Source organism: Zosterops lateralis, assembly GCF_965231275.1.
Source record: "Zosterops lateralis genome assembly, chromosome: 8".
Lineage (NCBI taxonomy): Eukaryota > Metazoa > Chordata > Aves > Passeriformes > Zosteropidae > Zosterops > Zosterops lateralis.
The window spans coordinates 33819694-33847433 of record NC_139768.1 but is presented as its reverse complement, the minus strand read 5'-3'; the positions used below and the strand labels follow the sequence as shown (position 1 = coordinate 33847433).

The 27740-nt window shown below is 48.3% G+C and overlaps 1 protein-coding gene across 21 annotated transcripts in view; it reads left to right on the top strand.

Moving 5' to 3' along the window:
* The first annotated feature begins 1717 nt into the window (after positions 1–1717).
* Positions 1718–27740, top strand: part of COL13A1 (collagen type XIII alpha 1 chain) — a 52946-nt gene continuing 26923 nt past the window's right edge. For 16 of the 21 annotated variants that reach the window (XM_083866652.1, XM_083866647.1, XM_083866659.1 and 13 more), the window contains exons 1-15: positions 1718–1747; positions 2373–2399; positions 3960–4010; positions 7784–7819; positions 9307–9333; positions 10158–10184; positions 11231–11257; positions 11365–11391; positions 11667–11693; positions 13693–13749; positions 19084–19200; positions 19654–19695; positions 20537–20563; positions 21293–21328; positions 27276–27320. In XM_083866652.1, coding sequence (XP_083722778.1) covers positions 1727–1747; positions 2373–2399; positions 3960–4010; positions 7784–7819; positions 9307–9333; positions 10158–10184; positions 11231–11257; positions 11365–11391; positions 11667–11693; positions 13693–13749; positions 19084–19200; positions 19654–19695; positions 20537–20563; positions 21293–21328; positions 27276–27320 — 594 coding nt within the window. In that variant the 5' untranslated portion in view covers positions 1718–1726. The remainder of the gene's footprint in view (positions 1748–2372; positions 2400–3959; positions 4011–7783; positions 7820–9306; positions 9334–10157; positions 10185–11230; positions 11258–11364; positions 11392–11666; positions 11694–13692; positions 13750–19083; positions 19201–19653; positions 19696–20536; positions 20564–21292; positions 21329–27275; positions 27321–27740) is intronic. The other 5 variants (XM_083866648.1, XM_083866645.1, XM_083866643.1 and 2 more) reach the window with 2 other exon arrangements.

The following is a 27740-nucleotide window of genomic DNA, read 5'->3' as shown; positions in this document are numbered from 1 at the left end:
TGACACAGCTCAGCCCTGACCTTGGGCTCTTCCTGCTTGGGCACTAGCCACAGCAGAGATAGAAGAAGCAAATTCAGCTTTTACCTCAAAACCCATGAGGGAAATCAGCCTGGGCTCAAGTCTGGTGGAAAGCAGCATTTAAGGGACTAAAAGCAGAGGAAAGCTCAGCATTATGTTTTCCAGCAGCCGCAAAGTAATCCCAGGGCCAGATGCTGACATCAGGAGCTCTGCTCACTGCCGACACACAGAGATAGGCAAATATTAGCAGGACTAAGAACTCACCTAAAACCCTAGAAGAAAGCAGTTTCCCATAATATATCCTCAACGAAACTTAAAATCAAGAAGCTTTTCAGGGTTTCATTGATCTGAAAGGGGTGCTCTTGCAAAGTGTATGTGGCTCTTCAATTTATCACAACAGATGCTGTGTGGAAAAGAATGTCCCCCCCATACCGAACAGCTCTGCAGAGGGAAGTGGCCAAACTTCCACCAGGGAATGGCTTGATCCCAAGCAATAATGTTTGAGTTTGGGATACACAGCCTTTGTGTACACCCAGAAGAACAAACAGAGCTAAGTGCCTTCCCCTTCCCAAGAATTCAAATGATGTTCACACGCGCTAGGACTGAACGCGTGGGGAAGCATGAAGAGATGGCACCAGTGGGGCTGGTGTCTCCAGCTGCAGAAACCAGAAAACCAGGTTTATGTCTACAGACACAGTCAGCCAGGGGCAGGAACATTCTGTTTTACATAAGGAAACCCTAAACATCGCTGGAAACAGAACTGAGGGATTATTATCACGTCATTTTTGCAAATATAGAGCAAAAGCTACATGACTGCTGAAGCCATAATCATCAAGATCCTTTAGCAATGAGCTGCTATCTTCCAGATCTGCACAGCCTTCAGTTTTGGAGACCAGGAATGCAGAGGGGGTAATTTTTTAAATTTTTTTTTTTTTAATTGCATAGTATAGTTTAGCTGTAAGAGGCAGCCAACTGCCCTGTAGGTAAGTGAGTGAAGAAAATTGTCACTGGTCCTATGTTCATGTGTTTATGAGGCTCTGTGCAGTGTCACCTGACCCAAAGTCATTCCCAAAACCACTGTTAGGATCACTCACATGCTGATAATGCACTGGGAAGTATCTCAAAGGGGTAGAGGACACTAAAAACAGCTGCTCATATGTCTTCTTCCAGACATGCTTTTTCCTGTGTCAGCTTGTGTTCTCACGTTTTTCTCTTGTTTCTGGACAGGATCATATTTTCAAATCTAAGAGAATTGTGTTTTAAAGTGATAACTCTATAAATAAATAGCTAACACCCAGATGACTTTGGTCAAGAAAGAGAAAAACGTGACAGTTGGCCACTGCAGGAAGCCAGTTCCCAGGACCTGGATTTTATGGAGTGTTGGAAATAGGGATTGTACTTTGTTTGACTGGAGACTCCTGTCCTCCTTTTGCTGCCTAAATTGCTGTATGTAATTTCTGTTGTGAGATGTGTGGGTTTGTGGAAATAAACTGGTGGCTCACACATCCTAAAGACAGGTTCGAGGACACACAAACACACTTTACTCTTTAACTTTCTCTCTCTCCCTCTCAAAATCCCTGGACACTTGCACCCCAGTGTGAAGGTGCTGCTGTGGCTTAGTTCAGTTGTGCTGTTTTATAACATAGCTTTTGGCCAGATACCAATTGCCTCTGATTTTTGCCTTAATTGCCAGGGGGACAAAGGTGCGATGGGAATCCCTGGGCGGCCGGTAAGTCAAACCCTCTTTTGTGTGCCTTATCTTTCCCATTCTCTTCCAGCCCCCAGGATTTGGGGGTGGGGGAGGGTGGCCTTCGGAATAATCCTTGTCAGTTCGGGCAAAACTACTTTCCCTGAGCCCCACACCTGAGGGCTCCCCTGGTCTCAGCCAGGTGACCAGTCCTGCAAAGCCACATACATGCTGGGGAGGTGTTTCCATTTCACCTGCTGTACTATCCAGGTCCTCCTCTGGTTCAGCATCCCCCCGTTTGGGTGTCTCCCGCTGCCACTTCATGCTCCAGCTGGGCTTGCTAACCCTGGGTTTCCTAACATGCACCCCTGCTTGCCACTGGAGCTGCCCCTCCCAAATAACTCTGCCCTGAGCAAAGGGAGCCATCCCCTGCCTGGCTGAGTGCTGTATTTTGGAGCTGCTCCTTGCTCAGGCATCCCATGGTGAGGACAGGGAAGAGGGCCAGGGCTGGAGCTGAGGCCCCCCTGCTCATTCAGCCCCACAGCCAGGGTTGTTGGGTGGGAGAGCGTGCCTTTGCCGCTGATGCCTTTGTTTGTCTCTCTCTCCCTTTCTCTCTCTCTTCCCTGCACCCTCTTGCTTGTGGCTGTGACGGCTGCTGCTGACCCAGGGACTAAAAGGGCAATCCGGAGAGAAGGTGAGTCAGCTCCTTGTAGCTTTTAGCACCCCCAAACTGTCCTCTTCTAGGGCCAGCCCAAGCTCCCCGGTCGCAGTCATGGCCACTGCAGCCCGCCTTGGGCTTCCACACTCCTGGGCTACCCCATCTTCCGTGTCAGTGCAAGTATATTTCCCAAATTCCTTCCAGACCAGTCAGCCTCCAAAGATGCTGTGTTTCTTGTTTATGACAATTTACTAACAGCATAAGAGCCAGTGGGCACATGCAGGGCTTCCCTCAAGGCTTCCTGGATTTTAACCATTGACTTTCTCCCCTCTGGCAGCTCTGCTTGCCCCAGCACACCTGCAGCTCCTCTCTATCTCCCAGGTTAGCCTGATCTCCGGTGCAGGTGGGAGCAAGGAATAAAAGTGGCACATCATGCTCCTATTTCTGACACAGTGGGGCCTCTTTCTCCTGAGGAAAGCTGATGGTGCAGTTTAAGTCTGTGGGACACCATCTCACAGACTGTTTGCTGTGCAGTGAGTTGCAATTTGTACCCACAAAGAAGTGCTGGTTTACAAAGTGATCCTGCTGCTGGCCCCCGTTTTGAAATGTTTGGCATTTCAGTGTTAGTATGTTTTCCCCAGAGCTGTGAGTACCTTCCACCTGTGAGAGCAGGGAAATTGAGGTGCTTGAGATCTGTGAATAACTGAGTTACAATGTGTAGAAATTTAGAAAGGTATGGATATTTACCTGACAAGGAGGGTCATCTATGCAGTACCCTACCAGACCCATTTGTTCCTCTTCATAATAGATAGAGAGAAAAACACAACAGGGAAAATCACTCCTAATTGCCTCCACTTCCCCAAAGCCCTCCATGAGATCCCTAAGTCTTTGGCAGTCCATAGCTTTGCTTTGCAGAGTGCTTTGCTTTCTTGCAGGCTGTTTGGCTTATGGGATGCTCCATCCCAGAGCTCCTCAGCCCTGGGCACTTCTGAAGCTGCCTCTCAGGAATACACCATGTTTCCAGAGAGAGCAACATGTCCTGCCCATCACACGCTGTGGGTGGCTAGGAGTTGGAGAGGCAGCTGTTTCCTTTTCCAGCAAGCACTTTGCTTCATTTTCATCCACATCTCAACTGAGTTTGAGAAGTATGCAAGCAAGGCATTTCTGGAGGCAACCAAATAAGCTGCCCGCAGCTCCCATTTCCCTGGAGCCCAGCACATCCCTCTTTTCCTTTCTTCTGCAGGACACAATCCTCCTGGAACTCGCAGGAAGGAAACAGAAAGGGTTTCAAGCCATCTTTCACACTTGCAATGGGGCAGAACCTCTGTTTTGCCAGAAAGTGTTTTATGTGTTTTATACTTCTCCTTGCTGTGCAGCTTCCATTTTCTGGCACATCTGAGCAGCTCTGAAGGACATCTTTTCTCCCAAAGTGTCAGGCAGGAGCTGGGGGAGGCCAGAGCAGCAGCTGCCCCATAAACCCTGAAGACCTCACACCTCAGGCACCCTCATTTAACCCCGGTCTTGACAGGAATATAGTTGTCTTTGTGTTTTCCTCTCCTATTCTTACCCCTTTTCCTCTGCTTTGTCTCTCTGCAGGGTGCTCCAGGAGAAGCCGGCATGTCAATCATCGGGCCCCGCGGTCCTCCTGTAAGTGGCTTTTCTCTCTATTTTTTGTCTGATGCAGGATGTGGGCAGGTTACTGGGAAAGACTTAGGAGGGGCATTAAGACTCAGCATCAGCTGGAAAGAGCAAAAAGCCCTGTATAATGTGGTTCTCATGCTGAGCCAGCCTTGGTTTTATACTGCTATTATATACTATATATAATGAAATTATAGCTCATATTCTACAACAAATGAGGAACCCTTCCCTTGGCAAGGAAACCAAACTCCTGCATTTAAAATGAAGAAACATATTTCCTTTATGCAACAGGGCTGCTATCACTTTTGGAGAAAATCTGCCCTTTGCCTGGCTGATTTCAGCCTTTGGCTTAATCAGCAGGGAACAAGCCCCCTGATTTTACTGAAGAGCAGGATCAGAGCTAAGCCGGTGACTGGGGAGCTCACAAAGACAAAGAGTAGTGCAGAGGTCTCTGTCATGTACCCAAAATCTTGGAAGCTGTTTGTCAGCATGGTTACTGCTTTTCTGGCTGAGAAAAGGCAGGATTTTGCACCCTCTTCCAGTAAAAGTGTCTCTACAAGGCGCAACGAGTCAGCCAGACAAAACTTCTTGCAAGGACAGGGTCATAAAAAAAGACTAGGATGAAGGGTCGGAGTGTTTATGTGCCCTAAATGCTGGTTGCTTCTTGCACTGTGGTTCAGCCATCAAGGCTCTGCTTTTATGTGGGTGCAGCCAGACCTCTCCACTCCATCCCTGCACAGCCTCCACCAGAGATTTCCATGAAAAAAGACCTGGAGATTCAATTCTCTCCCTCCCAGTGGGCACTTCCGATTTTGATTAACCTGTGAAGAGCACCATCCTTGACCTGCAGAGAGGATGGGCTGCTGGCAACCTTTGTTTCACAGCGGAGGTCAAGTGAGAGAGACCTAGGCAGTGCAAACACTTGGCTACATCTGGCTTTCCAATTAACTTCCCAAAAGCCCCATGACAAGTGTTTCTAATAAAAAACAGCTTTGCCGGTCGCCAGGCCCACCTGCCGGGGATGCTGGAGTTTGAGAAGCGACAGAACCAAAGCCCAAGACCCAAATGGGTCTCCCCAAGTTTTTTATGCCTGGCAGATGGTCCCTGGCCCTGTGTCCAGGCAAGGAAGAAGGGCTGGCAAGTCTCTCAAGCCAGGGCCTGAGCAAGACCACCCTGCTCCACAAACAGCAGATTTTGGAGGGTAAGTACCCTGTTGCTCTCACAAGCTCTGGCCCTCAGCGTTCTGAACAGTGTAATTATAGTAATCAGAGAGAAAAGCCATCAGTTCCTATCCATGTGGGTCCTGCAAAGGAGACAGTTTTCTTGAAGGACACGTGCCTGGGCTGCAGGACAATTTTGTCTGCTTTGGTGCTCCTGCCTTTGCTGCTGTTTGGGAAAGTGCAGAACACGTTGCATCTTTAAAACAATAGAAAAATTAGATGGCAAATGGTATCTAAGACAGGGTTTTGCCTACACCAGTCAAAGCCCTGAGGTGCCAGGACTGGCCTAACTCCACACTTTTCCCCTGCAAAGCCTACTGTGAAAATGATCCAGTTTCCTGCGGAGCTGGTGATAGGTCAAAAGGATGGCTGAGCACTGAAGACAAACACGGAAACCCTGGCCAAGGGGCCACTCGGAAAGATGTGGGATGACAAATAGTTTCCAGATTTTTGTTTGGAGGTTAAAGTTTTTGCTTGAGCTCAGAGCTGCTTAACTCCTGGCTAGAGAGGGACAGTGCACCAATAGTGGCAGAAACAGACGGTCTCCATGATTTGGCAGCTGCCGGGATTACATACTTCATACAATCAACATTTTAAAAAGGAGACAAGGAAAACCAGCCACCCAACAAAAACAGTCTCTTGGACTCGCTGCTGAACTGTTGTCTTGGCATGATACCGTGCAAATCATTCTGCTGTCCTCCAAGGAGAAACAGGCAACAGTCTGTAGTCTACAGAGGAAGCCAAATTGCACCATTTCCAGGCTTTTCTCCCTAATTCTTTTTTTAGCACTTTTTTGTCAGGGAGGTGTCCAACAGGGAACCAAAATTAATGAATTCTGGCTAGGCTCTTCTTGCTTCTTGCCTTTTCAGAAGCGAGCGGTGGACAGATCCTTTAATTTATGGTCTATCTTCCCTCCTGGTCACCGGCCAACAGGGCCAGGTGGTTTTGTGTGTATCTTGCAAAGCAAAGCTGACCAAGTTCAACTTTGCAGAACTAAAGAAACAGTGCAAATGTGATTAGGTCCTGCTAGATTGTGTACAAAACCAGAACTCTTCAGTGCGACATGAGAGATTTTGTGGTGGGGGCATCCCCCAAACCCTGCAGAGAGGCTATTTGGGCCCATCCTCTGCAGGGGTAAACCTTCACTGAATCTCTCTGCAGACAAAGGGTGGCTGGAGATGTTACCTGAAGGTGAAGGTTTTCCCTATCAGTGTAGCTCTGAGGTCTCCCAAAGGATTGTTGTTGCTTCACTGTGGCAAACCTCAACCTTACAGCCCAGGAGGCCCATCCCCTCCTTCCCCTTCCCTTCCCTCAGCACCACATGGGATCACTCTAGTTAAGGCAGAGATGCACTTGTTTATGCCCAGCTCTTTCCTAGGAAACCCCTGTGGGACTCCAGCAGTCTGGTCATGGGAGCTCAAATTGCTGAAGAAAGCATATTTTTTCCCCAAAATGAGAGAACACATAAGGAAGCTGGGCATTTTGGCATCATAGCACAGCTTTCAGGGTAGGCAAGACACCAGAGTGGTCACTTGATGAGCATGGCACAGGATTTACCTCATCTGGCTGTTTCTATTTACATGAGTGTGCTTTGAGATCTGCTGAGGTTTGGGCAAAATGGACTATTATGCTTCCTGACCTGGCTCCTGCTTTTCTTGGGAAACAGACTGCAAAATCCTTAAATGAAGTGGTATCCTTCCTGGATACTAACAAAGCTACAGTAACTGTGACCTGGGATGTCACAGGCCCCAAAATTTGAAGAACTATGAAAAATTAACAGCCAGGACATTTTCTCTTTTTTCGATGTTTTTAAGTAGGGGATGAAGGAGCTGCCAAACACATCCCAAGCCAGTGTTTGCTGTACATGATTCCAAACTGGTAGCCACAGCTAGCTATCCAGGAAGGGATGGGGGGAAAACTCTTGGTACTCCTGTTCCTCTCATCACACAGCTGAACTCTCCTTTTTGTCTTAGCTCTCAGAGGATAAAAAAGAAAACAAAACCCACAAAAAAACCACTCCAAAACAAAAAATCACACACACACACATTAAAAAAAAAAAATCATCTCCAGAATTATTTGTGAGGAAAATTAATGAGCCTAGACATAAGATGAGGTGAGGAGGAGGAGAGGGATGGTTGTATTTAGACATCAGTGACCTGCAAGCCTTGTCTAGCACAGAACAGCACCCTGCATTAAACATCTCAGGTTTATGGCAGCAAGAATTGCCATAAAATGAGCTCAGCCTCTGGAATGTACTCCAAAAGCCTAACATATGGGCCAGGGACACCCATTTAATTAATGTAGAAACTTCAAGGAAACTGCTTGCAATCCAAACTGGAGCTGCTCCAGCATTTTCTTGGCCCTGTGCAAATTGGAGTGAGGAGGAGAGATTTCCCCTCCTTCCCATGACACTTTCCCCTTGGAGAGGAATTGGGTATCTCTTCAGTGAGCTGTAGGATAATTGGTCAGAGGCAGAAGGAAAGGCTCTGTAGAGAGAACTTAGGATCCATCAAAATTGATTTCAGTTCCTCTAAACTACTGTCTCTGTTTCATCCTTCCCAGGGACAGCCTGGAACAAGAGGTTTTCCTGGATTCCCGGTAAGTGTAACTCTTAATTTATGAGGTACGGATGTGTGATATTACTAGCAAGCCTCATAAGTGCTTGCTGTATCTCATCATTTCTTCCTGAAACCAATGACCTGATCTGATATCACTGGAAAAAGCAATGTTTTCTTCATTTGTTTTTCTGCCTTTTTTTTTTTTTTCCTTTTAAACAATACTTAGGGAGAGGAAAAAAAAAAAAAAACCCAAAACACCAAAAAACCAACAAACCAAACCACACAACTCTGAAAGGAAATTAATTTTAAAAAAAGGCTCCAAGTGTTAAAATAACATAGTTAATGCCAGATCTGTTCAGTAAAAGAAAACCATCCTAAGAAATACCCCTATCCCAAACAAAGAATCAACCCCTAGGTAGTGGAAATTCCAACTTTAATTGAACTTTTAGGTGAAAATTCAATACCAGCAAATGCCTGGGATCCAAAAAAGGTCCTGCCTGTTGAGGGTCAGCTGGGGACTGTTCAGCTAGGCTGAACACCCTGGTCATGCCAAAGGGAAAGGACATAAGACATGGGGAGGAATTCTTCTCCAGCACAGTTGCAAGGGAACAGAGATAATGCCCAGGAGAGGAGAAAGCATATTTCATTTCAGTCCTACAGTTGCTGGCAGTACTCTCTAAAGCACTGAGGCTGCTGAAGAACTCAAACAGTTGCTATTTATTCATATGCATTTACTCTGGACAACTAGGAAGCCTGAGGCAAACACAAACACCCCCCACATCCCTGCTCCCACTGGGCAGCTCAGCTGCCGCTCCAGGACTCTGGATGTGCCAGAGCAGGGCTGCGGGGGAGACTCTCACGCCTGGAAAACGGGAGGGATTGGCAGCCTCTGAGCTGTCTGACCGTGCTCCACGCCTCTGAGTGCTGTGAAAAGGGGGACTGTGAGCTCCCCTGGGATGAGGAGAAGCAGAGCTCTCCAGGCCCTTGTGGTCTTTGGCTTTTGGAGGAGCAGAAAACAAATCGGCCCAGCTCATGAGAAAGTGCTGGGTGGGACAGCGCTGTGGAGCCTGTTTCTCATCAAACAGTACCTTCAGCATGTGCTGAGCTGTATGTCACCTCTTCCCTGGGACACTTTAATTATTCTGTCATTTACAAAAATTCCTCTTCTCCCAAAGGTGGATGCCCTTGTAAATCAGTCTTGAGAAAACTGCTGATATTCAACTAGTTTATTGAATACTGTAAAATTTTAAATTCTGAGGTTTTTTTGCAAATTTCCTATTAATCCCTCCTTGTTTCTATTCCATTGCTGCTGAAATGTGCTGACAGTGAGCAGGTCGCTGCTGATGCAGTTTGAAGTCTGGGCTGGTACTCGGTGGGCCAGGGACCTGCCAGGACTCGACAGGAGGGCAGGGAGTCACCTCATGTCACCTCAGCCCATGCAGTCTCGTGGCACATAGTGCTTCCTGGGACAGATGGACAGACACCCTGGGGAAAGCATTTCTCATCATTTTTTATCTTTTATTTCAGGGCCCTATTGGCTTGGACGGCAAACCGGTAAGCAAAGAACTTCCCTGCAGGCTTCCTGCCCTGCCTCCTGCCAGGTCCCACTGTGCTGCTAGCGTGTTTTACACCCTGTGTTTTAAGTGGATTATTTTGCAACACCATGCACATGCATGGATTAAAAGAAAATTAGGAGGTTGGCAGGCAGGAGGATGCCACAAATGCCTTGGGGGAGATGCAGGAGTCAGGAGATTAAGGAAGGCAGAGCAAGGCCTATTCTTTTCTAGGTAAATCTATAAAATAGCAGTTCACAAGTGCAGCAGCCAGGCTGCTGCAGGGAAAGCCTTAGCAAGCACTCCCATCCAGAATCAGACAGGCAGAGCAGATCCCCAAGGGATCAGCCCTCTGTCTTAGGCAACAGCTTCCTTCTCTTTGCTGCTGTGCTGAAAAGAGCTGCAGTGGAGGAGGGAAGGATCCTAAAGACCTCTGTGAGACCTCCATACTGTCCGTAGAGATTTGCAGTAGAAATCCAAGTTCCTCCCATCCTTCAGAGAGTTGGGCACAAATGAGCTACTTCTCTATGAACCCAGTGGACATGAAACCCATAGCTCCACGTAGCAGCCATGTAGCCAGGTTCCCCACAACACTCCTCCAGTGCTGTAATGGAGAAGGAGCTGGTAGCACATACCTCTGGCTTCTAATTTCCTGTAGCAGGATCCTGGTTTTGCCATGAGGAACCTCACCCTCAAGAGAGATGCAGCAGCACCTTTCTTGTACTGCTCTGGGTGCACACACTTCACTCAGCAGAAGCTGTTAAATCAAACATCATCTAGAGTCTGCAGTGGCCAAAGCTGATGTATGTTTCCTTTCTTTGGCAGGGCCATCCTGGACAGAAGGGAGAGATGGTAAAAATACATATGTTTGTCTGTGGGTGGTGGGTTGGTTTGAAATGATGTGCCTCAGCTGGAAACAAGCTCATGGGCAGGGTAGCAATTTTACTTCAGCTGATGCACTAGCTGCATCCCTAATTCTGTAACTTCATAATAGCAGTGCTGGGATGCATGTCTGTAATTTTTGCATTATGGCTATCACATTTGTCATGTCACAACAGCAACTCTCTAGTTACGCATGGGATGTGTTTTCCTTGCAGTTAGCAATTATGTTCTTTAAATATACTCTGGGAGCTGACATTTTTTGTGGTTTGCCTCATAGGACAAGTAAAAGTTGATGGAAAGATTTCTGAAAACCAATCTGGCAACTTTCAACTTATCTAACAACAACTAAAAAAAGCATATTTTTTGTATTAAATGCGGTTCCCCCTCCACCCCCTTGAAGCTCTGTTTCATATGTGCATCATACTAAAATGCTTTTGGTTGAAAATGATAAACTTAGACTGCACTTTATGGAAGCCCAAATGCTGTCTTGTTCCTCTTGACGTCTCTGATGATGAAATCCCAAATATGAGCATGGCAGGAGAGAGGCTCTGTAATCACCTTCGCTCACTAAAGTGTTGAATGTTTTCTTCTGCTAATTCTGTAATTCTATTTTTTGAGCCTGAGTGTCAGTATAGCCCTCTGGCAAGCACATGTTGAAGATCCCCATCCCCACTCCCCTGTTGTGCAACCCCAGCTCAGGCTTCAGTCCTGGCTGCTTCTGGTTCCATCCCAGTGCCTCATCGGTCGAGGAGACGCGCTGTCAGCTGAGGTCCTGGGAACAATAAGGGTGTGTTTTCCTGATGATTTTTCCCCTCTCCTCTTAATATTTCCCCCCGTGGTGCAGCCAGAGCATGTGTGCATTTTCACTCCTCCAGAGTAACAAAGGGAACCCAGATGTCTCTTGGGAATTTTCTTCACAATGGTTTTTAAAAACTCATTTTTTCACCTACTCCATATGCTTTTTTGTCACTGTAAATGGAAAACCATCCCATGTTAAATTCTGTGTTTCTTTAAAGGGTGCTGCAGGTCCCAGAGGAGAACCCGTACGTATCTCATCCCTATCTCATCTCTTCCCCCTAAGCCTTTTCCCCTTGCATTCACTGAACTCTTTCATTTACTGAGGCCTTTTTTGATCACTTTTCTTTTATAGGGACTCCCAGGACAAAAAGGAGAGAAGGTAATTTCAATGGAGGCCTTGTTAAAAATTAAAAGAGAGGGAAGGACTTGGTGGACTTGGTACTGCTCGATCTGACTGTGAGTGAGGAGTACCAAGAACAGAGGGCTCAGGGGATCGGGGACAGGAGGCAGGGTGCTTATCGGGTGCAAATTGGCATAACTATATTGAGTTTGATGCAATCACAATGATTTACACCTTCTGGATCTGACCCTGCGTGCCTATTTTGGTCGCCTCTGTTTGTGGTTTAAACTCTTTTTAATCCCCTTCTTTTACAGGGTCAGTGTGCAGAGTACCCGCACAGGGTAAGTCATTAGCGTTATTATCCTCTGTCCCGTGCCTTCCTGCATGTTAATCCTCATTCGTTTGAAAGGCTTTTTGTTGGAAGTAGAGATCGTTTCGTTAACAGGATGCGTCATCTGGGCCCCCAGGGCAGTGCTTGGCTGATGGATGTGTTTCGCAGAAAAGCAGCAGATAAGGTTTTCCAGGAGGGATGTTGGTTCTCCGGTCTGTTCCTGCCCGCAGAGCTGACCTCTAGATAGCTGCTGTCAATTCTGCTTCCTGGAGACCCTTCTGTGCTTGTGCTGGAGAGGGGAAGGTCCACGTCCTCACCCCAAACCCCAGTGGAACCTGGGGGGGTCAGTAGAAGTCGAGCTGCTGCACTGGCTCCGTGCTGCTTCCAGGGCCTCTGCTCTGGTTGTGTGGCTGGCAGCAGTGTGGGGTTTGAAGACCTGGGGGAAACTATCATTACTCCTCCCTTTTTCTTCTCCCTCATGCTGGTGTCATCCCTGCATGGAGCAAAGAGGAAGGGTCATGCTCCCTGCCTGAGGGTAACCCTGCACCCCCTGGCCATGGTGGTCTGTCAGGACCCCAGTGAGTTGGTCCCCATGCTGGTCTCCAAGCCTGATGGACTTTCTGCCTGCAAGGAAGAGGCTGAGTGGGAGGGCTGATGCCAGCAACTGTTTAATGAAAGCCAGGATGTTGCCCCACCTGCCCCTTCATCTTCATGACCTGGCCAGCATGTGCTGCAGCCAAGAGTGGAGAGAGAACATCATGGGGTTTGAGGGGATTTAACCAGTTCTAAAAACAACCGGAGTGCTGAAAATCCACTGGAAATGCATTGGAACGACATCATATGAAGTGGCTGGAATTTGTAATCTGGGTGTACAGGGAGACAAGCTTAAGAGCTTTCTGTTTATTTTTGATGGGCCTCTGGATAGTCAGCTGGGCTCTGGTCCTTGGCCCCGAGGGAGCAGGGTTGGAGCAGCAGAGCTATGGGGAGAGAGCTGGACTGGCAGCAAGGGAGGAGGGGGCCGTGGGTAAGTGCCAGTCCTCGTGCAGAAACAGCCGGTCAGCTGTGTTTATTTAGTGGGCCGGGTCACTAGATTGTTATGTTAAAAAGAAGCCAACAACACTGGTCACCCGAGCAGTGTCCTGAGTTCCTGTTACAGCCCTTGGCTCTGCCTGTCCCCAGTGCTCAAGGTGAAAAGCAGTGGCAGGACCCAAAACAACACTGAGGAGGGAGCTGGTGCATCCCTGGAAATAGCCTGGGCTCAGGCCTGGGGGCAGAGGCACACTGGTTTGGTGGGTCAAGGTTGTAGGATGACTGATGAGCTGCAGGGCTGTGACAGCAGAAGGGTGGGTACAAAGCCTAACATGCTGGCAGTGTTTCCTTGCCTCTCATGGAGATACTTCTGGTCTCATGAGGCACCAAGCTCAACATTATAAAAAGCCCATGAGTTGTTCAAGGCTGAGACATGCTCACGAGAAAGGTGACTGTCCTCAGATCAACTCAAGGACAGGCTGTCCTGAGCTGCAAGTTCAGGGAGTCAAGAGGCACAGACCAGCCAGCAGAGGTGCAGTTCTTCCTCCCTGAATGAAACTTAGGATGGACCTTGTTGCAAAAATGCGACACTGCTGACCAAATTGCAATTTATTCTTGCTTTTCTGTTTGATAAGGTTCTTTGTCAGATGTCCTGGGTGAGGAAATGAAAACCAGCATCCTGAAAAACTGGGGATGTTGTTTCAGTTTTGTTTCATATTTGTTTTCTTAGAAAGGAAATATAAGGTTAGGATATGTGCCTTGGCTCTTGCTGTAGTTTCCTATTTTTTTTGTCTGTATGAGTCTGTGTGGCCTGTGCTGCTGTGAGGGATGGCTGCCCATTCAGGGTGAGAGGGCCACTCAAGCTGCTGCAAAGTGCCACTCAGGGAAACAGGGGGATCAGCTGTGCTGTGTTTGCTCTCAGAGGTGCTGTTTTTGTCTAACTGACCCCGTTTGTCTGATGTGTGTTCACTGTTCCCCAGGAATACCTAAGCACCACACTCGCAGCTCTGCGCTCTAACCAGATCCTTACGCTGAAGGTTTGTGGGTAGCAGTCTGAAGGGACCCAGTTCTGATGCAAAGGCTCGAGGGTGCAGATCCAATATTGCATGTTGCCTTCTGAAAAAAACTTCCCATTGGAACACAGAGGCAGCAGGGCAGGAGCTGGGTGAAAATGCCTTCAGATTTCTCCTCTGAACTCTCCCACTTGCACCTGAATCCATTGCAGGGTCTTGTCTTGCCTGTTTTCAGGACTGGTTCTCTCCATTTTCCTCCTTATCCTTTCCAGCATCCTTCCTCAGCTCCCCTGTAAGCTGTATAATATTTCAGATACCCTTCAGCACTTGAGCAGCCAGGAAAAGCCAGCTTAGCTGGCTCTCCTGAGCTAAGGAGCCTCTTGCACTGTCTTTTAGAAAGGGGAGGTTTGCCTTCAGATAAAATCAGCCCAGCTGAATTTCCAGCAGCACTGCTTTTGGAGTGATAGCTTGTGGCTGTCTGGATCAGTGCATTTGAACAAAACCACCTGATCATGATGCTGCAAAATTGAGTTACCACTTGTCTTTGCAACAGGACTGGATCCTTGCTTTCACTGCACACGTGAAGGACAATGTTTAAAGGGAATAAAATGTGCTGCTTGGAAGTGTATGGTTTCTGTGGTGGGACACCTGTGGGCACACCTCTGGGATCTAAGCACACACAGGGGCACGTTTTTATGCCCAGGCAAAGAAAGGCTCTCTCACTTCTCCCTATGTAAATCAAGAGCAGCTTCAATGGAAAACTGATAGGAACAGGAAAGTGGATCAGGCCAGAGCAGCATTCCTGGGCCTGGAGCCGGCATGGTGGGTGCCAGGGTGACAGCAGCGTACATGCAAGTGGAAACTGGATACAGCAAAAGGATGAACAAATGCTCCTGAGCTTTAGTGCATTTGATTTCTGTGTGTCCGGGTCAGCTTTGTGCCTTAAGGCAGCATTCCTGGCTATAAGCAGTCAGAGGGTGATGATACTTTGAGCAAGGGAAAACAAAGCACAGGCTGCCAAGGCAATGCCCTGCTTAGGTGCCCAGCTCCACGGCCTGGTCTTCTCCCTTGGCCATGGTGATTGTGTCTGCCAAGCTAAGTGAACCAGGCCAGGACCTCTGTGCTGACCCCAGCTAGCCTTTATCCACTCCCTTCCATACCTGGAGGAAGGGTGAAATCTGGAAGTACACTGGGCTTCTTGTAAGAGAACTAGAAAACTGCACTTGGAAAACTTGGAGAAAATTGTAATTCTGATAGTTGCCCCAAATGTGGTGATGATGGTAAATTAAGAGAAACAGTCCCAATGCTGGACACCCTAGCAGAGCCAGTGAGGGGATGTCTTGCAGTGAGCACTTCCTAAGGAGATCAGCAGAGCTGAGTCAAAAATTCCCTGGGTAAGTTCCATTTCCGAACAGAGGAAGCTGTGAAAGCTCTGTGTGGTGGGAGCATTGGGATGGTGAAGGGGCACCCCAGACCTGCCAGGCTGGCACCAGGTGGGTGCCCCTGTGAGCGGCAGGGAGGAGCTCAGAGGTGTTGCCAACAAGTGCCTGCACTGTGCTCATCCTGCGCCGCTCTCATGCTGGGCTTTGTTTTCATGGCAATCTCTCTGTTCCCTTCTTCTCTGTTCTCTCCCCTGGCTGCTCTCTGACTCTCGGTGCCCTAATGGCCTCCTTTGCCCTGCGACCTTCTGGTTTGATCTTCTTCAGCTGTTGCCTCTCCTCAATTCAGTGCGGCTGGCTCCACCTCCGGTCATAAAGAGACGCACTTTCCAGGTAGACTTCTCCTCCTTGTCGCCTGTTTCTGAGCTTATCCCAATGCTTGCAGTTAATCAGCTTGCTACCTGTCTTTCTTCCCCTGCAGAGGGCTTTCCAAGAGTTTCAGGCAGAGCTGAGGGACTTCCTTTAAAGCAGAGGAAATCTTTGATGTGAAAATGTTGCTAAAAAGAAATGCAGTGAAGCCAGTTTTTGGAACTAAAAGAAATGGGCCATGAAGCTGTTCTTGGGGCTGTTGACAAGAAGCCTCCTCCCTTAAGGAGTCAGTTCCTGAATATTCAATCTCCAGAAGAGGTTGGAAGCCTCTTGCTGAAATACATCTAATGTCTGTGAAATTTGGCTGAGACGAATGAATAGGCAAATGCTTCTTCTAAGGGCTAGTCTAGTCTGAGGCACTTGGGGAAATGTGTTTAAATAAGCTTTTAGAATAGTTTCATTAAATTGCATTTAATCTTTGTGTAAACACATTTATTTTGGTTTCCAGGGCCATAATTCATGTACAGTTTATTTTGGGAACGAATTCATAAAGTGAATTACGGACATATGAATAGTGAATAAGAGTGTCCATAGTAAGAGTTCATGTGGCTTTTCATGAGCCCACTTTATGCTCCCTCATTCCATCAGCTGGGATTTGCTTTCCTGTGTGGACAAACTGCTGGAATTACCCTGCTGAAGTGTGCTGGGCATTCTATTTAAATGGCTGGGTTTGGTCATCCTGCGCCTGTCTAGACAGTCAGATGCTAACAGGGAACTGCAGGATGCAAGAGGTGCCTGGTTCTTGCACCTCCTTTACCATGAGGTGCCTGATCAAATTTGCCTGGTCCTTGCCTAGCGCTGGACAAATCCTGACCTTACCACTTGAGCCCGTGGTTTCAGTTCAGTTTCTCTCGATTCAGCATTCACACCACACAGAGCCCCATGGATTGTGCTATCTGCCCTTCAAAGTGACAGTCTGGAGAGCCAGGCCAAGGACTGACCTCTTGGGAAGGCTTTGAAAGCTGAAGTTCCTCTCCAGGATGAAGTGGGAAACTTGAATAGCTGCCCTACATCCTGTCGTCAGCCAGGGCTGCAAATTCCCTCTGTCCGCAGAGGAAAACTTCACCGTAGAGTTTTGCCATGATCTGTTTTGCCTTTGCTGTATTCATTCTCTAAATGCAACAGGGTGTGGTCTGCTCCTACCGATCTGCCAGCACCAGGCAATTCCAGGAGCCCAGGGTATTAATGCTAACAAAAAAAGTGAGGCTGCAAAATGGATGTTAGCACCAGCACCTGGAAGAGAGGAAAATCTTGCTGCTAACTCTGAGCACATCAGCAGGAGTGTTTTGCCCAGGGACTGGGGCTTAGCTGAGGCATGGGCTGAGTGGGGTCCTCCATGGGGAGGCTGAGGAAGCATTGCATTGCTGGGGTGTAGGCAGGGTAGCTAGCTGGTGTTTAAAAGAACTGAGAAATAGTTCCAGTCGACAGCTAAAAATATAGAATGACAACTGAGGAAAATGACACCTGATCTCCCACTTACTTGTGTCTACTTACTGTATTGACTTACTGTCTATTTAGCTCTGTGGGGGCCTTTTTGTGCTGAACACATTAATGAGACTATAATGATGTGGTAATAACACTTTATGTGTTTAGGGATCTACAAGGATGGGCACTTGCCTAGACAAAGCCTGCTGTGCCCAAGACAACAAAGTGAGGGTGATGCAAATGGGACTTTGGGTGAGCTCCTTCCAGCCACTCCCTGTGCTGGGGCAGGGCTCCTGCTTTGCCCAGCTCCCTGTCCCCTATCAGCACCCCATCCCAGCATCATGCTGCACTTTAGTGCCCTAAATTTGGAGTGTGAACTGGCCTGGCAGAGAGCAGGTGAGATGGGAATAGAGGAGGGAGAGCCAAAGTGAGATGGGCAAAGCCCCCTTTGCCTTCCCATGGTGCACCCATACTGGGGGTGCTGTAAGATGCAGTGAGAGAAAAGTCTTTGAAGCTGGAAGGAGAGGTCAAGACGAGAGGAAATCTAGAAGTATATTCCAGCGTCCTCCCAACATCTTCATTAGATCCAAATTACCTACCATATTTAAAAGCTGTGAGACCATTTACCAGACAGTTGAATAGCACTGAGTATGGAGGATAAGGAAGCTTAGAAAAGAACCTGCATTCCCTTGCAAGGGCTACAGGATGAATGAAGATCCACTTTAAAAACAGGAAGAAGCAAGGGCACCCCTCCTGCCTGGCCCAGCAGGCTTCCCAGCGTGGGCTGCGGGTTGGGCAGTGAGGCACAAGAAAAGGGCTGTTGCTCCACACACGACTGAGCTTCTTGTGAGCCTGGCCCGCATGTTGGAAATTTTCTTTTAAATAGAGCTCATGGCAGAAAGGATGAAATTTGCAGTTTATTACTTTCATTTATCATTCTAAATAAAGCAAACATCCCTGTATCTGCATGTTTTACTAAAGGCAGCCAGGATAAACAGCGCACTTGGTAGGAACACAGGGGACAGATTTCATGCATTTCCTCCAGAGTATAAGGCTGTAGGGAGGATAAATGCAGAGGAGACCCAACTGCACACCCACTGACTTTTAACTGAGAAACACCCATGTTTGGTTTCTAGCTTCCCAAGGATCCACCAAGGAAAGTGTTTCAGATTTAAATTGGATCACTAGCAGTAGGCCCTCATGGTAGTTTATCTAGGGAGATGAGCCTAATAAGTGAACAGCTTAGCATGGCTACCACAGTGCCCTAGGAGCCCACTGGATTAATCAATTATAGATCAGCAGTCTGGTATTCAAACGTGGTGCTTTCAACCCACTGTCTCCTCAGTGCCTCTTGATGCCATGTGCAGGTCCTCTGGGCCAGATGACATTGCTGAGGCATGAGCCACAGCCACCGAATGGCTACTGAGGGGCCTGGGGAGAAACTGGCTCAAACGGCCCCATTTCAGGGAGCTGAAAATGGCAGGTGGCTCAGCATGCACTGCCTTGTTAAAGCTTAGAAAAACAGCTCTGCCTGGTGTCCATGGGCCTGCCTTGGGTGGGCTCCAGGAATGCCATGATGATCGTGTTATTTTCTTTCGGGTTTGTGGAAATTCTACTTTTGGTCCTTGGCAAAACAGAGGGACTGTTGTCCAACAAATATAGTATGGGGGAAAAACAGGCTGAGGTAAGACACTGTAGCTCTGCCTGGACATGCCAGTGTCATCACGGGATGCTTTGCTTCACATGTGACTGTCAAGTGCTTTGGAAAGCCTCCTCAGAGACTCAAGAGATGTTGGTCTTTGACACATAAATTTTACTTGACTGGCTCAATGAAGAAAAAGGCCTCTTTGGACTGCTCTGTCATCACTAGATCCCTTTAGAGGAGAGCTCTGAGCAGGTGACCTCAGATGTCTTTGCAAACCATTGGGTGCTGGCTCCTGCTTCCCAGGCAGCCCAGCTGTCCTTGGCAAGGCTCTCCATCACTCTTGGAAACTTCTCCTGGCAGTAACCTGGGACTTGCTTCTATCTCCTCTGCTTCAGTCAGGCTGGCCTGCCTTGGGCCCTTAGGGTGGTGGTGTGAAGAGTTTGCTCTGCCTGCTGCTAACTCTTGTTTTACAAACTGCAGGGTGAACAAGGACAAGCAGGGATCCAAGGTCCCCCAGGGCCCCCTGGTCCACCAGGACCCACTGGACCAGCTGGACCTGAAGGAATCCCAGGACGTCCTGGGCCAGTTGGACCCCCTGTAAGTCCTTATCAAAACCCATATCCTTCTGCTTCCCCATCCCCTAGGGCACAGGCTGTTTCCTCTGGCCTCTGTTGCTTCTAGTGAAGCTGAGATAGCCATGGACTGGAGGCTTGCAGAGAATGTGGGTGTGTGGAGAGGAAGAAGTTCCGGGGAAGGAGGGAAGTGAGGGGGAAGGCAGAGATGTGAACTGGGCACTGCTGCTATCTGGACACACAGTGGGTGACACCAGGCTCATTTCCTCCTCCTCAGCCCCTGCAGATGGCCCCTGGGAGAAATTAACACGTGGGGTATAATTGTTGTGCTCCCTGCCACCCCTTTGAAGTCCTGGCCCTGTCCTAGCAAGCAGCTGAGGAGGGTAGAAAGAGAAGCACCATTTATAAAATAATACCATTGCTGAATGGTGGGGCAGAGGACAGAAAATGCTGCTAATGTACCTCTCTCTTGCAACAGGGCAGAGTGGGAGAACCTGGAAAGCCTGGCAGAGATGGAAAGGTGGGTACCAGAAACCAGCTCTGTTCCGGGGGCAAACATGGGTATGCTGGCTCTGCAGCCTCTGTGGAATGAAAGGAGCTTCCATCTCAAAGAGTTTTCAAGGCCTGCTAGCAGGAAAAGCAAGTCTTGTCCCTGGAGGAAAAATGCACCTCTCCACACACAGTACAGGGCTCAGGGATCCTGTAAGCATCTTAATTTCTCTCTGAGAGATCTTCATCTCTCTCTGAGGAGCCAAGGACAGGACGGGTAAACATCTGAATTGCCAAAGCAGGCAACATCAAAGGTGGCATAGGCATCAGAGCATATCTAGAGTAGTTTTCCTTTCCTGCCTGCTCACAGGCAGCTTCTGCACAGATATTTTGTTTATTTATATTTACACACACATATGTCTGGTATTCTTCATGGTTCATATCAGGTAAATTGTTTGGTTATTTCTCATTTAAAGACACAAGTGGTTTGTTTGTTAATATATTCTCTCTGTTTAGTTTGCCAGAGGAAGCTGCAAATGCCTGATTTACTGCAGAGCTGCAGTGGGCTGGGAACAAGTTCCCCAAGCAAGCCAGAGAAACAGAAAAGATTCTGGAGCATAATGCATAAGGCAAAGCAGCTTTTTAGTCTTCAAATTCAGCAAGAACAAACCTGGGGGGATGGAGTACTACGGACATTAATTTATTTTGGGTGTATGGACTACATGAGGAATAGACTGGGGAGGTTTGAGTGCACCAGTGTGAATCTCTAAGGGGTGTTTCAAATCAAACCAGCCAGCATCCCCCCATCACCCTGCTGTCCATGTAATGTCTACACTTTCCAACCCCTGTGTCTGTTTCAATTTTATCCACAGGGCTTACCTGGGCCTCCTGGACCAAAGGTGAGACATCTCACCTCACTTAAGAGGTGTAGAAAGATGATGAACAGAGATGGACTCTCCTGATGAGGACAGATGTGTACATTTTGATGGATGGAGGACGGGTAAAAGAGGTTACATCAAATAGCTGAGAAAGATTCCTACCCCAGTTCAGCATTGCCTCTGGGGCCCAGCCCGTGTGCTGACTCATGAGTTTCGTCCAGGCGACACGTCTGAGTTGCATCTCAACTGAGCCAGGCACGCCTCATCAGCCCATCTTGCAAAATTGTTTGCCACACACAGCTTTATTGGCGTCTTCCATTCTCAAAGCATTTCCCAGTGCTTCAGGAATGGATTTTGCAATGCTATTGTTAACTCTGCCATGGTTTCCCATTTATTCACTTGCCAAAGTGCGAGGGAGGGGATGGTGGTTGTTTTTCAGCTGCAGCCACCCAACCTAATTTGTTTTGATCTGAGATACGTGGCCAGGGTGAGGAGATAGGAACCATGGAGTTGGGGCACAGAGCTGACGCCCGTTACCTTCTGCCAGGGCTTTCCTGGCACAGCTCAGCCCAGTGCCAGTAATGCTGACCTGTAGGTCTGAAAGGACAGGAGCTCTATGGAATCACTGAGCAAAAGGCAAGTTTTGCCTATAGAATGCTCTCCCATCCCAGCAATACCCCCGGAAAAAACGCAGAGATTTGTCCCTCTCAGGCCAAGCCTCACTTTCTTTTGCCTTTTTGCCTTTTGCAGGGGGACGCTGGGATTCAGGGATACCCCGGCAGAAAGGTAAGGAGGGAAGTTCCAATGTTGTTAAATGAATTGAGTGCACTGATGCTTTGTGGAATAATGGCTGAAAATCTGTGGACTATGCTGGAGCCTCCTGTGGAGCTCTGTTCCTGCTGGATTTGCAACAGGCCCACAGATTCCCTGCTGTCACCTGTGTAAAGAGAGCCTGGGCCCAGAATTATCTTTAACTCTCCAGCAGCTACGGAACAAGTATCTCTCTGCATGTGTGTACACCCACTTCCAGGCTGAAATACATTTCTTGTGCATCCAGACCCATATGGGAGGCTGGAAAGGGCTGTTGCTCTCTGGGATACAGGAAAGAGTCAGTCCTGCTCTGGATTAAAAGGCAGAAACTGACAATGCCCAAATGCCTTCAGCAGCTGATTAACAGCAGGGTTGTCAAGCCCAGAGGGTGTAATGAAGAGACAGAAGGAGAGACAGGGGAAAGACACAAAGGAAGATCAAACGGGAGAGAGGGAATGAAGAGATACTGCTAAAGAGATGTCAGCTGGAGAAGGGGAAGGTGAATGTTCCCAGCAGGAAGGAATCCTGCGTCCCCTGTTATCTCCACGTTTTTTTATGGGTGCTCTTCAAGCAAAATGGCAAGACCTGAGAGCTTTTTAATTAGCTCTGTATAAACTGAGAAGTTTTTTTTAATGTCAGGAAGTGGAAATTATAGCCCCTGCAGACCACAGCCCACTCCTGCAGACAGACACAATTTATTGCCCCTTCTCCCAGTGAACGGTCGGATTTTCCATTAGGAGCCCATCCTGTTCTGTGCATGCAGGGCAGGCGGCTCACAGCAGCGACCTCACAGCGAGGGCCTCTGCTACCAGCTCCTCTGACAGGAAACAACTTGTCTGGCTAATTCACTTCTGAGCAAGGAGCCCACACTGGTCCTGGAAGGATGAGCCCAAGGCTGTGACCTTTCTCTGGGAAGGAAAGGAAGGGAAGGAAGGGAAGGAAGGGAAGGAAAGGAAGGAAGGAAGGAAGGAAGGAAGGAAGGAAGGAAGGAAGGAAGGAAGGAAGGAAGGAAGGAAGGAAGGAAGGAAGGAAGGAAGGAAGGAAGGAAGGAAGGAAGGAAGGAAGGAAGGAAGGAAGGAAGGAAGGAAGGAAGGAAGGAAGGAAGGAAGGAAGGGAAGGAAGGGAAGGGAAGGAAGGGAAGGGAAGGAAGGAAGGGAAGGAAGGAAGGAAGGAAGGAAGGAAGGAAGGAAGGAAGAGGAAGGAAGGAAGAAGAAGGAAGGGAAGAAGGAGAGAAGGAAGGGGAAGTTGTTAGTCAGATAGTAGGATATGGCACTGTCCTCCTCCACCCATCATTCCTGCCACTGATATCTTTCTTGAGGCAGAGTGGTGCTCCTCTCCCAGACACCCAAGGGTAGGTTGGCGTGTGTTGGACACTTTGGTGTGGGACATCCCTCTCACACCCCTGCTGATATTTCTGGCAACCTACAGCTCCTGTTTTTGCTGCTGTTTGCTTCTTCTGCTGTCTCCTTTCTTCTCTTCCTCAGGGTGAGGTGGGCAAGTCAGGCCTGCCCGGTGCCCATGGCCTCCCTGGAGCCTCTGGCCCCAAGGTAACCCCTAAACTTGAGTCAGTGGGGGCACCTCTCAGGGACAGATAAGTGGCACAAGCCTGTCCTAAAGGGATATCAAAGGCCAGGGGCTGGAGATAGTACCCTAGAGCCTGGAATGAACCATGTAGCCAGGGACACTTGCTCCTGTGTGAAGAATCTGGGCAATTGTTGGCGAAGGTGATTACATGCTGTCCTGAACCAGGACTTACACAGTCCCCCATTAAAGAATAAAAACAACCCAGCCTTTAGAGGCTTTTGCGCCAGAGCTCTGAAAATGAGGGTGCTCTGGACCATGAAATGTTTTAATGGTTTCTACACCCTTATCATGTAGAAAAGTGTTAGTATGGGCAACCTTCAGCATCCATTCCAAGGACCTAAACTGTCTTTGCACTCCTTGGGAGGGGAGTGCTGCAGCCAGTGATTGACTGGTACCATGTTGCTGTGAGGAGAACTGGACTGCTGAGGTTGCATTTATCACACCCCTCTTCTGGCTACTTTCTCTTTGTCTCTTGCTGTTAGAATTGAACTGCTTGCTTGGTTTCCCTTTATGTTCACGGTCCCTCTCTGTTTCCCCTCTTTCTCTCTCTTTGCTGAGCAGGGTGAAAAAGGGGATGCTGGCATAAAGGTAGGCATGACAAATGTGTTTTTCTAACACACAGTAGATCACCTGGGAGATACTGCTCCTTGGGCTGATGGATTGTAAGGAGAAGTTGGGTCCAAGGCAGCTCTGTGGGGTATTTGATGGCGTACACATCTGTGCTCTGATTAACCACAGACAGGCACTCCAAGCTCAGGCAGTAAACGCAGCCTTTATCCGTTCTGTGGAATTCGATTCTTACCAAAGACATTTCTCTGACTATGAAGCTTGCTGGTGATTTGTTACATCTCTCTATTTGATGGGCTGGGTTGGGGTTTCCTCATAAACTCTGGTTAGCTGACGCATCAAATCCACTCAAACTCCGCGATTCAGGCTGAGGTTTGGCACCAGCTTTTCTGTCTGTTTCTGGACACTTTTTACAGGCTCATATGGTCTCTGCCCAGATGTTATCTATTTGACTGAAATTTACTGTACCCATATATTTAAAGTATATTACTCAATGCAGACTGTGCTTAAAACATTACAACATTGGCAAGTGTTCATGGCAGTCAGAGCACACTGTGTCATGCCATACATCTTAGACATCGTGAGGAAAGACTGGTCCTGTAATATTTGGAAAGGCATTAACTGTGACACGTACATTTCAAGTATTTAGTGTGTGGCATGCAGCTCATTTATCGTGCAGCACATACACTTTCTATATTTTTTCCATCTGGGTGGATTACTGTTTGAAGAGAGAAAAGGCTCCTTCAGAGCTTACCAAGGATGCTTTACTTGGAGTTTAAAGACATGTTCTTTGGGAATGCAGGCTCTGGGTTCATAGCTGAATAGAGCAGCAGTGATTGTCTTCCTACGAGAAAACAATACCCCCTCAGAAACACTACAGTGCATGTAGAGTCCAAAGGTTCCCTGTGTCCATCCCCACACTGGTGTAGTTCTATCAAGCACAAAGATACTGCTGCTGTTTGTGCCAGTGTGAATGAAGGTGGAATTGCATCCAGAACTGATGTGTTTTGAGGGCCTGGAGTTTGCTGCTCTCCGGACAGCAGGTCTCCCATTAAGCTGAACTGAATGACTGAAGTCAGAGTATGGCCTGGGAGGGAGAAAAGGCTGAAAGAAGAAGCTGTGTTGCGCCCTTGCTTAAACTCCCATGTTTCACTGCTAGCACTGGAATACCTGCTTTGCTCGTGCCCATGTACAAGGACTAGCCAGCTCTTCATGTGAGTTCTGGCAAAGGGGAAGTCTTCAGGTATTGCAGTCAAGTCTCAGGGTCATCCAGAGGGTGAGAGCCTTCCCTGACTCGGGGCTACCCGGGAGACATAGTCTTGCTACTTAGCCCTTCATTTTTCCCTTATTCACCCCACTTCAGGAAGAGTGGAGACGAAACGAACCACACTTTTTGCGATACTAAATTGCAGCTCCAAAGGGGCACCCCTGCAGCCCCAAAGCAGCAGCTTCTTTCACACAGACTATAATTTGTTACTGTCAAGGTCACTTTTCTCTTAACTTCCTTTCTTTTTGCTCAGAGGAATTAAAAGGGAAGTGCAGACACATTCTTAAATCAGCAGCCAGACCTCACCCAGTAGCAGTTCCTGAGCATCCAACAGCACGTGCATTTGTTGTCTTTGGAAATTGCTTCTTTCTGTTGTCCTCCCACCTAGGAGAATTGATTGGGACTCTGGAAGACTTTCAAATCTTCCAGCTTTGGATCCAATTACCTAGACTAGATTTTACCTTCTCTTTGCCTTGAAGAGTCCTGGACAAACACTCTGATTCATACGTTAGCTAGTAGTGGCCAATTTTGCATGGAATATCACTGTTTTGGCTGGCAGTAAAGAATATCTCTGGCCTGAAGAGGTTTTCTAGTGTCACACACACCCCTTGTTCGTTTAACCACCTCTCCCCACCCAGTGGCACGAACAGCACCTAGATTGTCTGTCAGCTGTTTTTTTCTGTGGCCACCATTTGTATTTTGATCATGTAAGGACCTAAATCTGTATCTCGTGAAGGTCATTAGGCAGTGAGTGTGATCACCTGGGCCACTTGAATGAGCATTTGACTCAGTGCCCCTAGCCTGTCACTTTCAGCTTCTCTGATGTTTTCTTGCTATTTTTTTCTGAAAGATCCATAGGATAAGGCTTTTTCTCATGCTCTGAGGAAGGAGCCATAAAGTCCCCACAGCCTTTCTCAATGAACCCCTGATAAGTTGCCTCTCACAGCAAAGAGCAAAAAGGAAGGGTGTCTCTTTTAATTGGCAGCTAATGAGCTGATCGGCGTGAGCCATCATTGGCACCCAGTGGGGATAAAGCTGCTCACACCAGGTAGAGGTGGAGGAGAGTGTGAGGTTTCTGTGTGGAGGGGAGAGGCGTAGCCTAACTCTTCCAGAGACACCGGGGAGATGCTTCCTGAATCGGCATGAAGCTCAGGAGAGCTGGGAGATGCTACTGGTTGGCCTTCCTGAAGCCTCCTGGGGAGCTGCGCTGGATGTTTTGCCTTTTGTACCCAGCTCCTGACTTGGCAGCGCCGATCCAGCGCTGCCTTTGGTGTGCGGCTGCTGCTGCCTGGCTACGGCACCATGTGGAGCTCCGGGGGCACTGGGGATCACAAAGGGAGCAGCCCAGCGGGTATCCGCTGGGCTACAAATGGCTTTGACACACTTAAGGGTTTAAATATGTTCTGGAGAGCTGTTTTTCCTGCTTGTTCTCCGGCGCTGGGTTTCTTTCCCTTCTCCAGTGGCGCAGTGTCACGTTTGTTGCTGCCCCCTCTAATTAGCCCTAGTGCCTGTGCGATGGTGCCGGGGGCTGTGCCAGCGTCATCAGGAAACACAGCGTAGGGTGGTTGCTCTGAGTTGTCCCTGTGGGGGTTATCGTGCTCATTCTCACCGAGGGGGCTTTGCTTTTGCAGGGCGAAATAATTAAACAGCTCTTCAGGCAGGCACTTCTTCCAAGAAAGTTTCTGGGAAGGGGAATTACTGTCACAGGCTGGGCTGCCCTATGGGGACGGTCTCTGCAAGCAGACTGGGTGTCTCCCAGCAGAAAGCATCGGTTTTCCCTGCTGGATCTCACTTAAAAAAGACAGGGAGCATAGTTGGGAGGAGGAGAGAGACCAATCCACGTTCTTCAGTATAAAGTATTCCTAATTATTGCTTTACTTTCCTTACTGCTGAAAATAGGGTAGTTAAGTAGGCTGTATAGGGCAGGAGGTGCCTGCACTAGGTCATGTATATTCTGATATTAGGTGTTTTACAAAATACAATCCATAGGATCTGTAATTACAAAATGTTCTTTTTTAGAAAAGCACATACGTATATCCCTGCTAAATAGCCCTTCTAAGCGTGGACTAAACACTCAGAACAAAATTACAGCAGCAATATGCAGATTGCCTGAAGATGTTTTATTTTCCAGTTATCAGCAGACAAAATTCAGGCTAACAGCACAAGGCAACCCTTGGGTTCTCTTTCTCTCCAAATAGGTTTGTTCATCCCAGAATTAGTGCAGGCCGAGTGCCTCCCTGTGCCCTACAGCATGCTGTGACATGGGTACAGAGGCTGTGGCACTCCAGTGGGGTCAGTCTTGCTGTAGGGCCTGAGAGGTGTCACTGATGGGAAATGGCCCCAGTTAAGGCAGTCAGCTTGGTGATGGGTGGGGAAAAAGGTGCCTCACCTCAAGGGCTCAGGAGGGTTTCTCATCACCTGTGTCCTAGACTCCTCTTGGAGCCCTGGGAGGACTCATCTCTTGTCTCTTGCTGTCTTTCTCTGTGTGTCTTGCTCTGCTTCCAGGGGGAGAGAGGCATGCCAGGGCTGCCGGGAAGACATGGCTCTAAGGTACCTTGTAACCAGAGGAGTGGTGCTTGTCTGCCTGATCTCACCCGTAGCACTCGACTGCCCCTGACGCACAGGCATTTGTGTGTGTGTCTGTGAGTCAGTGACTGTCCTCAGCTGAATTATTTATGCTTCTAAATTGCAAAATACAGGGCCTAATTTATGAAGGCAGTGGTGGGGGAAGAAGTGTTTTACAGATCAAATGGCATGCCCAGTCTGATGCTGACTTGCAACATCAGTATCTTAATGCTTAACGCCAGTGAGAGCAGCCAGTTGCTGATGTTTGAAGGGAATTGGCGTTTTGTAAATTGGGTTCCCAGGTGACTGCTGCACATGTGTGTTAGCCCAGCTGGGATAAGCAGGGCTGCCCAAGTGGGAACCTGGGCTAATGCAGCGATGAATCAGGGTCAGTGTGTAAGCAGC